Here is an 11,322-nt window from a genome sequence, read left to right on the forward strand (position 1 = left end):
TGCTGGAATCCATTGCAGATTAGATCAATTTTACTTAGGTTTAATTATTGTCTTTATATATTTGGCTTATTTATTTTTATATTTATTCCAAATTGCTTTTGATTTATTTGCTGATTTTATAATATAATGATTTGATAATCTTATTATACCTTGCTGAATAGTGCATAAATACTTATCTTCAATATTTTTACTACATCTCTATTTCCATAAAAGAAATAGCTTGTGTTTACTACATTTTTATGCCATTTGATATCCATGTTCGCTTCTTTTTTATGTTGTTTTCAAACTTTCGAATCAGGAAACACAGGTCATAAAATAATTTGAATATATCAATGAATATAGTGAAAGCCTTCTCGCCATCAAATTTAACAAACACTTCATTAAAATAACGTTTCAATGCATTCTGTGAAATTTATCAAGTTTTTTTTTACAGAAGCTACGTTTCATACTAAACCAATAAATATATGCGAGCAAGTTTTCTAAACTGGATATTTTATTAAATTATCGTCTGATTGATCAAGAATGTGAAAAAAAAATCATTCCTCCATTGCCATCCAACTGTAATTATTTAGAATGTGTGAATTTCACAGGAGGCATCCGTAAATTACACCACACGTTAAAGGGACGGAGTTGACGGAGTGTGACAAAGGATGGGAGGAGTCATAAGTTTCGTGACGTCAGAATTTAAGATTATAGATCTTGGTATAAAAACGCGAAATTTGAACTATTAACGAAAAACTTAAAAATATTTCCAATTTTATCTATAAATATAAATGGATATAAAACAAAAATATAAATACTACCTACAAAGATTTGCATGCTAATTTATTTATGTTATAAATGTTATGTTATTGTTATGTTATTAATGATTAAATGTGGCAAAACATAGTGAACATTCAAAAAAAACTGTGACATGTTATTATGTAATGTCTGGCAAATAAGTTTTTATTATTATAAAATTCGGAACTGCTGTTTTATTTATTTATTTATATGCTTTTGTACAATCACTTATAGTAATCATTTAAGATAAATGTAAAATTGCAAAATATGTAATGTCACTCTGGGGGAGAGTCTCAGAAATATAACTAGCTGTGACAAGGATAAGGGGTCAAACATCATGAGAATTCGTGTGACGTAATACATGGAATTCGCCTTAGGAAAAATAAAACGATGTTACGATAAAAAATAAAATTATTTATAGCTAATGGAATTTACTAAACAAGAATATGTCGTAGTGTATTAGTTAGTTAGTTAGGTGTATGTGTTTGTTGGCAAACAGGATGTTTTTAGGCTCAGCACCGCAGCGCGGCGCCAGGCGGCGGCCGCCGGGGCCGCCGGGGGCGCCGGGCGCAGGCAGTGCACGCTCGGAGCGTGGGAGGGGACCCTATAAAAGGTTCCATCCGTCCGGATTTCCCTTCATTTGTCCTCGCTCCCAAAATAATTACAAAGAACCTACCGTAAATGATCGAGTACGAACATTTGTTAAGCAGGTTTTATCATACAATTGACTTTCCGATTCCGCTTGAATTTTATTACCGCGTCCTGATTATTTCCGTCAATAATACTAATAAGAAGAACAATAATATTTTGTATTGAAGTAAACTTAATTATAGAATTTTTGGGATGCAATGCCAGCAGAGAAGAGCAAGTAAGAAACTCATTTGTCGCTTTTTTTTTCAACAAAATTACAAAGTTGTTTTTTTTTTACAACACAGGGGGCAAACGAGCATGTGGCTCACCTGATGGTAAGTGACTACCGCCACCCATGATCACCCACAACACCAGCGGCATTGCAGGTGTGCTGCCGGCCTTTTAAAAAGGAATATACTCTTTTCTTGAAGGTTATGTTGTCGTATCGGTTCGGAAATACTGCTGCTGGAAGTTGATTCCAAAGAATGGTTGTGCGTGGAAGAAAGTGCCTTGAAAAACGCACGGTGGAAGACCGCCACTCGTCCAGATGATTGAGATGAAATTTTAGTTTGTGGCGGGTTGTACGGTGGTGAAAATCAGCAGCAGGTATCAATCCGAACAATTCCTCAGAACACTCCCCATGATAAATTCGATAGAAAATTCACAGAGATGCAACATCTCTGCGTTGTTTCAATACAGACTTACAAACAGTATAAGAGTTAATAATTTATTAGTCAAATCAAATCCGTTATTGTAATTGAACTATATATCAAACAAAATATATTCAGGTATATGTCAGTCATCCTGTAACCTCGGATCCTTTACACTTAGTGAGCCGGCATATAGTCCGGCCAACCGTTGGAAGTAAATAAATCTCTTTTCCGTTGATCATATAAATTTTTTTTAAACAACTTAGAATGGCAAACAAGCTGACGGCCCACCTGATGGAAAGTGGTATCCGTCGCCTATAGACATGAGCAATACCATGGACATAACAGTATACTGTTTCGCTCCATGCGTTGCCATTCCTAAGGACTCAGGTGTTATTCCTCCGTACCCAGTAAATTCACGCCATATCCCACCCTTCAAACCGAAATACAGCCATGCAAACACAGCTGATTTACGACTGAAACACGAATGGAACAGAGATACCCAAGCAATCGACTTTTATACAAAGTCTCCCTCTGGTAAAAATTTATCGTTCTGGAAAAAATTCATGGACCCTATTGTCTCTATGTACGACGGTATGGTCACATGTGCTATAATAAAAAAATATGTAAGTCAGCTACTAGTAAAGTAAGCTAATAATATATTAGCTCAGCATATGCTACACCTGTAAATCTGTACGGTGCCGGTGTGAGGACCGCGTCACGTGCTCGGGCCCAAGTCTGCTCGCATAAAATATCAGCTCATCTCGAGCGCTCGCCCGCCGCCCGCTGCGCTGCGCTCATCCACCGACAATATGATCCCAGTAATGAAGCACTTTGTATTCGTCGCCGGGGCCCTGTAGTTCCTTCTTTCAATTATTGTTGTCAGTTGATTTGATCATGTTTGGCAAATAGATAAAGAGATTGGGTTCGATCCAACATTTACTCGGATTCGGATGGGATACTCATTTCAAAGTTCGAACGCGTTACTATGGACTAACGATCTTTATGTGGGTAGTTGTAATGAAGCTGTTCCCGCCATTCACTGCAGTTGAGGTCTAACATTTTTGTGTCATTGACCTGTGTAAGGGATAGACAACTTTGCAAGTCTCAGTTTTCAGTACAGAGATAAGAATCCATCTGTAATTTACCTGTAATCACGTCGCGTTACGTCCTGATCTTGAATTTAAATAAGAGTAAGAAACCTACCTATAATATTATTAAAAAAAGATGCAGAAAAGAGCAAAACATCTTACTTTATTTACCATCTTCATCATATCCAGAGGGAGACTGTACAAAAGTCGATTGCTTGGATACCTCTGTCCCATTCGTGTTTCTACCGTGAAGCAGTTGTGTTTGCATGGCTGTGTTTCGGTTTGAAGGGTGGGATATGGCGTGAATTTACAGGGTACAGAGGAATAACACCTGAGTCCTTAGAAATGGCAACGCATGGGGGGTATCATGGGCGAAACAGTATACTCTGTTATGTCCATGGTACTGCTCATGTTTGTAGGCGACGGTTACCACTTTCCATCAGATGGGCCGTCAGCTTGTTTGCCATTCTAAGTTGTATAAAAAAAAATCAGCCCTTAACTGTTCACTGCTAAACATAAGCCTTCTCCGGAAGGGGAGTTTTGCTACTGGTTGCCATGTTTGGCAGGCCGGTTGGCAACCACAGTTAGACTTTAAGTGAAGTTTTAAAAAGGACGCTGCTGCTCTATTTTATTACTTTTTTTTATTATTACTACTTTATTTATACGAGAAAATCAACAACCCGAAACGTTGCTTGCCAATCAACATGGCTTCTTTCTTTAACCTTCACCAAGTAAATCTAAAAGCTATTTGTTACGCGAAATTAAAATCAATCAAAATCCATGGACAATAATATTTTTTGTATTTTGTATTTCCCGAGGCAATTAACAAATTACAATTGAAATATAATAAATTACTACTTACCGATACATAAAAGACGCCATTTTATATCAAATAAAAGCGCCACACAAACGAGACGCGAGTACACAAGTAAAACTCCATTGCCGATTTAGAAGAGTTCTTTTCATGAATTTCTATTTCTAAATTCACCGGACAAAGTATCGAACCCGGGACCGCATTCATCAAAGAAATGAATATTCTATTCACGGGGCGAATTGGAAAAAATTATAGTGTGTTTCAACTAAATATAATGGAAATATCGTCATAGTCGTAGAATAGTGACGGATCTGACAAAGATTACATATATAGATCCGTCAGTATTCTACGACTATGACGATATAATAATTGACCCGAGCAAAAAACTAATTTGGCCAAAATGGCCAAAAATAGTACAAATCAAAAATCGATTTACGTGTCAACGTGTCACGTGTCGTGTATTTTGATTTGTTGTTAATTTTATTCAAAGAGTTTTTTTTATACAACATAGAATGGCAAACAAGCTGACGGCCCCCCTGATGGGAAGTGGTAACAGTCGCCTATAGACATGAGCAGTACCATGGACATAACAGAGTATACTGTTTCACCCATGATACCCTCCATGCGTTGCCATTCCTGAGGACTCAGGTGTTATTCCTCTGTACCCAGTAAATTCACGCCATATCCCACCCTTCAAACCGAAACGCAGCCATGCAAACACAACTGCTTCACAGTTGAAACACGAATAGGACAGAGGTACCCAAGCAAACGACTTTTGTACAAAGTCTCCAACTTTCTGTAATAATTACAACAACATTTGGTTACATTTTCATTAATTTTTATTGAATTACTGAACATAATCCTCCATCCAAGGGGGTTTTGCCGGTAGTTGCCATGCTTGGCAGATGGATTGGTAACCGCAGTTAGGCTTTGGAGATGTTTTAACAGGAACCTTTCTGCCCACCTCTTACCCTCTCTTAGTCGCCTATTACGACACCCACGGGAAAGGAACGGGTGGCCTATTCTATGCTGTGACCACACGGAGAACCGACTATAGGTAAAAACTAAGTAATTTAAATGAACTTACTAACAAATTAATACTATTGTAAGTATATTCAACAAACAAAGACCACGTATGAGGAACACTAGAATCACTCGTCATAGAACTTGTGGCTCGAGGTTGGGATTCCTTAAAGAAAACAGCTCATCGTCCAAATCCTTGTCGAAGAAGCAGTTGGAGGGGGGGCCGGCGTGCGCGGCGAGGCAGCGGTGCTTGCGCAGTAGAAGGTACAGCAGCAGGTTGTACTCGGCGGTGGCGTTGTGCACCATCCTCAGGGTCCCCTCCAGCTGCTCCTGGCGGGCATCCCACGCACGCAGTCGGTCCAGGCTCGCACTCAAATACTGATTCAACTGTAAATTGTATGTGTGTCGCTAATATATATTCGTCTAACAAAAATAAGGAAATCAACTAGGTACTTTGGAAGCTTGATTATATAGATGGAGCATCTAATATTTTTGATAGGGATGATAGAATTGAAATTTGTCGATAGTTATCGAGACGGTCTCTGTCCCCCGTCTTATGGATTGGATGAACAACAGATATTTTAAACATACGAGGAAAAACACCCGTTTTAATAGACAGATTTATTATGTGCGTTATTACTGGAACTATGTAATCTTTGACCATTTTTATCAGTTTTGTAGATATGCCGTCCCATCCCGTAGTACTATCACTCTTGAGATTTTTTATAACGGTATCAACTTCTTCGGTTTCAACTAACAGTTAACTGAACTTTTTTAAACAACGTTGTATACAATAAAAAATTAGCATCATTTTTCAATGTTACAAGAATTAATAATGGACTCAAAATTTACTAAACATATATTTTTTTTTTTAATATAAATTGATTGTATTATTTTTAATCAATTGTCTGTACATGAAAGATATGTAAGGAAAACTATTATATGGGTCTTTATAAACGCAATAAAATCCAAAACAATTATTTTTAGAATTTTTGTATGTTTGGCTGTACATTTGTACACGGTAATCTCAGAAACGGCTTAATTGATTTGAATGCAGTTTTCACTAATGCGTTGCGATTTGCTCCACTTAACATTTAATTATTGTTTCATTTCAATCGGTTTATAAATAAAAAAGTTATATCAATCTAATAACCACACATAAAATACTATAAAAAGTATATAGGTTACTTTATATACCTACTGAGTCACGCCAGAGAAGTCGCGGCTAGTTAAAAATATAAATAAATATTTTAGAGGATTTAATAATTAACAATAATCATATTTTATATTACTATTTTATATTACAACAACCTTTGCTTTAATTTTTAACTAATCATTTATAATCTGGTATTCCAATTCACGAATACGTGTTAAAAAAAATGTTGACCTGTTTATGGCGAAGCATTTATATGGAGACACTATCTATATAATCTAAATTTGATTGTTTTAATAACTTGGTTATGCCAACCTACAGCCGCTATTTTGGAAAAAAAACCTACTGCCGCTTACAACAGCATATGCACTGGATGCATCATTTAAAATTCATAGAGCTTGAATCACATGATCGTAATAAAAAACTTTAATATCTTTAGGCATAATTAATCTATACATCATGGGGGAAAGGGATTGTTAGCAATGGAGTTCGACATTGCTAGCAATATATATAGGCTTCCAGGGGGAACCATCGTGAACAATTCTTGTTGAATTCGTCACGATGGGCTAACTGACTTGCTTCATCCTCACCTATCATCACTCACTGGTGAACCCGTCGGTGTATACCGATAGCGTGGGTGGGGGGTTACCATTCCATTATCACCCATTAAAAAAAAATCTATATACACCATAAGAGTCAAAGACATTTACAGTATCCGATAATTTCACTGCTACGAACCAACCAAACAACAGCAAACAAGCAAGTTAACAGCAGAGTTGGGCGTAATACGAGGAGGTATCCATGCAAAAGTTATGCAACTTTTTTTTTTACATTTAGTAGGTAACTTGTTTTTTTAAGAATGTTTCAAAATGGGTACTGATTTTATACCATGCACTAGATAAATAATAGAACAATTAAATAACAATTTTAAAATATATTATGTAAAGGAAATTACGAAAATCTATAATCACCTTCATGATTCTTCTTTCCATTATTTTCCTTTGGATCCATTCGAATATATAAGTAATAAAAGCTAGCGTCAGCAATACGATTGTGAAAATGAGGTCTAGAGGCGGAACGTGAGCGGACGCAAGGTCGAACCAAACATGTGTAGAAGTGGGAACAGGAGTGATTTGCGGCGGAGTCTGGAACTCTTCGTCGGACTTGAAGTACAAGTTCGGCACGTAGTATTGCGCCGGCAGCAGCAGCAGCGCCACCAGCGCCGTCACCACGAGCCCGCTCGTACATGTGCTCAACGGCATCGGAAGAAGGAGCCACGCACATCAATCCTTGTCTCACATCCCCATAAAACAAATTACTTGTACTAAATACTGTTATAAGCATAAAATGGTTTGACAGAATCTTATTAAAATAATTTTAAATATAAGAAGTATCAAAAATAATTTTCCAGAATAAATAGATACTTGACAGAAGAGACAGCGACTTGATAACAGAAACAAAATCTTCTGGACTTAAAAAGGTTAATTACAATTACAAAGCAAACCGTGAAAAAAAAAACAAAAAATTATGCATTTCTTTCTATCAGCTATTTTTGAACTACGATTGGTGTACACCAATTATAGTTTAAAAAAGAGTTGGCTATACAACCGAGGCAGAAAGAATGCGCTACAAGTAATTGCTACGTTATAATTATAACACCTACTGTCACGCACTTTAAAAATCTTAGAAACACGTTATACTAAATCAATGATAATACTTTTATACCCTCAGAACAAATAATCATCATCAAATAATCACTACGTTATAAAATATTTTATAATTATACTTTCCATCTAGGGACGTAAATCGTATCTGTAAAAAATATGAAACGAACATTTTTAATTTATAACATGGTTTTCAACCCTAGAAATCGTAGAAAGCGAATTCCAAGGTACAATGCTTAATCTATTATAGAAATCATAGAAGAAGGATATCAGGGACTATGCTTGATCCGTGATGGATAGAAATAGACGTCGACATATCCGTCAAATTGACAACGTCATTCAAATGTCATCTATCTATCACAACTATAATTGTCAACTTTACTGTTGTCTTCCATTCTATAAAGTTTTAAAATTACATTATTCTGTACATTTCTATCCTATTGTAGCGGAAAATTTTTTGAAACTAGTCCTACACTTTGTTTTATATTTGTTCCAGTCATATTTACTTCACTTAAGTCCTGCTGTTCTTGATTTAATTTATTATCAACATGTAAGTGCCAAGCTGTCTCGCATGGTAATTACCTATTTAACAGAATGTACTACTTGTGGACGTTTAGCGTTTAAGAATAACAATATCCTTCTTCCTCAGGGTCAACTAGCTTCACTGTAAAGATTAACACAAAGAACTCGCTTAATATCCGCCAGTAAACTTTGCTGAAAGTGCCTCCATCTACATTAATATGAAGAAAGTTGTGTTATTCAAAAGTGCTTCAGAAGATTACGAAAGAGTTTTCACTGATAATAACTACCAAGTTGCATTTGTGGAACCATTACAATTCACATTCATAAATCTGGACACACTCAAGGAAAAACTTTCACAAAACGAATACGAGGGCCTTATACTGACGAGCCCACGAGCCGTAGAAGCAGTCTCTAAATGTTGGGATCCTACTAAATTTGTAACATGGAGTACCAAGAGGGTCTACACTGTTGGACACGCAAGCAGCCAAAAAATTACACTATTACTAGGCCTGGAGGCACTAGGCAGCACCACAGGCAATGCTGAAAACTTAGCTAAATTAATTGCTGGGGAAAATTCAAAGACTTCAAAATTTTTATTCCCTTGTGGCAGCCTGCGCTCTGAGTCTCTTCCGAACATTCTACAGACACAGGGAATTACAGTAGACTCTATTACAGTATATGAAACTAAAGAGAATGAAAATCTAAAGGAGGATTTAATGGCGCTCAGTGACAGCACACAGGAGCCCTGCTGCATGGTATTCTTCAGTCCGTCAGGGTGTGAGTACATTCACAGACAGCTACAGACATTCAACAATAAATTGTCGACATTGCCACGTTTTGCTATAGGGAATTCAACAGCACACAAAATTGAGATTCTTGGTTTAGATATAGCTGGTGTGGCAGCTAAACCGGTCGCAGAAAGCATCTTGGAGTCTGTCAACTCATACTTCTCAAATTTAAATAATTGAAGTTAAAATTTGCAATGTAATACATTGATTTTGTAATAAATTACAATAAGTACAAATTAAATAAAAATGTAATAAATTTATATCATAAAAATATGATAGGCCTAAATTATCTAACTTTAATAATGTTTAAAAATTAATAATACCTATTTTTTTTACTTTGGAAAAGATTAATACTGTGATAAGTAAATTGTTATTGCATTTGAAGAACAACATTGTGATAAAGTATAAATTTTTAAAACAAAAATGTATATGTATAATTGTGTATATAAAAGGAAAACATTCAATACTACATTTCTGTAAATTTTCAAAGATTATTACATGTTATTTCTGAGTGATTCTTTAGGAAATGTTCTAATAGACAACTAAAACATTAAAAATTCTCTGAAAATCATTTTTGGAAATTGATAGAGAACTAGTAGTTGTTTACATATTTCATGAACCATCTTGATGTCTTGTTATTATATAATGCCATTGTCCCAATTATTAGTAATGGGTAATAAAATAAAGAAATTGTTTTGATAAAAATGTAAACTTGATAAAAAGATAAATTATTATTATATTATGCAGTCGGTTTTAAAATAAGATGCATCAAGAAGATTTTTTACTAAATAAAATGACTAACGAAAAATATAGTTTATACATTAACACTACTAGACATAGATGGGCTGGTTAGAAGTAAGTTTCAGTTATTTATAGGTAATTATAATTAAATACACACTTTCTGTATGTTCTTAAATCTGAATAATTCCAAGTCAAGTGTTCTGATATCTACATACAATATAATCCTTTTGAGAAACTTGACAATTTGGGCCGCATGTACTGTCACATACTTAGTATGGTAAACGCTTGACTGCATTCCAATTGGCCTAGAGGCCTACTTTCACCATATTATACTTTATACTGCCACATTATAAACAAATACTCCTGTCTCTCTGTTCATAAGACTGACATTAGGTTAAAATGTTTGTTAAATATTTTTATTGGTGTCTAATTGTTGTGGATTAAAGCCATTTTCAAACATTTAAAGACTCAAATCATAAATTATTCCATTTAGGATTTATAATTGTTTAATTTAGTTTTCTGTTGCAATAAAGTACTTAAATGAACAAATTTCAATATGTAAAATAATTTTATATTGGCCATCAGTGTTTTAATGAAATTTATATTATGTTAAAAAAGAATCTAAATAGAGATATTGGTTTCAATTCAAACCACTCATTGAGTAATATATTTTATTGTGAACAAATTTTAGTTATTGTTTTTAATCAAAAGGGTTTATATTCAAGATTATTAATTTATTTTCTACAAATTTTATCCAAATTTAAATTTGTTTTATTTTAATGTTAAATATGTTTAAAATGTTTATATTCTGTATAATAAACTAAATTTTGTTTTAGCATTTTGTTTCACTGACCATTTAGTTGATTATTAAGCATGAAAATTCATAGTTTAGGTAGCATAACTTTAGCTGTGTGGTCTCGGCATAGAATAAGCCACCCCTTCCGTTCCCGTGTGTGTCATACGGGCGACTAAGGGAGGGCAAGGGATGGACAGCAGCATCCTTAATAAAACATCTCTAAAACCTAACTGCAGTTAGTTGCCTACCCGCCTGCCAAGCGTGATAACTACTTTCAAGACCCTCTAAGGAGGAGGCTTATGTTCAGCAATGGACAGTTAAAAGCTGGTATGATGATGTATAGCATAACATGATTTGTCCTCAGTAATTATACGTAATACCAATAATTTTTTTTTATACAACTTAGAGTGGCAGACAAGCTGACGGCCCACCTGATGGAAAGTGGTAACCGTCGCCTATATACATGAGCAGTACCATGGACATAACAGAAAAGTAATACTCAAAATTAGGTACTTAATTATATGCTTTTGAGTATTGTTATGTTTGATATAACTTTGCAAATTCGAAAATTAACATATAAAGCTGTCTGTCTTTATGCTCTCACTAAGGACTAAGTTCCCCTGAAATTAGAGACAAAGTGTTCCGGTCTAATTAAACCGCGGTTTAATTA

The 11,322-nt window shown here is 35.1% G+C and overlaps 2 protein-coding genes across 3 annotated transcripts; one reads left to right on the forward strand and one right to left on the reverse strand.

Moving 5' to 3' along the window:
• Positions 1–4,780: 4,780 nt before the first annotated feature.
• Positions 4,781–7,844, reverse strand: LOC113521771 (uncharacterized). Its single transcript, XM_026907425.3, has 2 exons — positions 7,113–7,844; positions 4,781–5,375 (listed from the first exon to the last, which is right to left on the reverse strand). Exons 1-2 carry the CDS (start codon positions 7,401–7,403, stop codon positions 5,124–5,126), a joined length of 543 nt encoding a protein of 180 aa, XP_026763226.1. The 5' UTR covers positions 7,404–7,844; the 3' UTR covers positions 4,781–5,123.
• A 317-nt stretch (positions 7,845–8,161) lies between these two features.
• On the forward strand, positions 8,162–9,942 carry LOC113521889 (uroporphyrinogen-III synthase-like). Of its 2 annotated transcripts, none has more exons than XM_026907545.3 (2): positions 8,162–8,379; positions 8,455–9,942. In XM_026907545.3, exon 2 carries the CDS (start codon positions 8,546–8,548, stop codon positions 9,293–9,295), a length of 750 nt encoding a protein of 249 aa, XP_026763346.1. In that variant the 5' UTR covers positions 8,162–8,379; positions 8,455–8,545; the 3' UTR covers positions 9,296–9,942. The 2 variants fall into 2 exon arrangements, with proteins under 2 accessions (XP_026763346.1, XP_026763345.1); XM_026907544.3 differs by having other exon boundaries at positions 8,162–8,355.
• Positions 9,943–11,322: the final 1,380 nt, after the last annotated feature.

The sequence above is a fragment of the Galleria mellonella genome, unplaced genomic scaffold (genome assembly GCF_026898425.1).
Source record: "Galleria mellonella isolate WM207_F2 unplaced genomic scaffold, CSIRO_AGI_GalMel_v1 utg63, whole genome shotgun sequence".
Lineage (NCBI taxonomy): Eukaryota > Metazoa > Arthropoda > Insecta > Lepidoptera > Pyralidae > Galleria > Galleria mellonella.

Coding starts and splice junctions, on each gene's coding strand:
- LOC113521771 (XM_026907425.3), bottom strand. CDS start 7,403: ATGCCGTTGAGCACATGTACGAGCGGGCTCGTGGTGACGGCGCTGGTG. Junction 5,376..7,112: donor TGGAAAGAAGAATCATGAAG/GTGATTATAGAT, acceptor TACAATTTACAG/TTGAATCAGTATTTGAGTGC.
- LOC113521889 (XM_026907545.3), top strand. CDS start 8,546: ATGAAGAAAGTTGTGTTATTCAAAAGTGCTTCAGAAGATTACGAAAGA.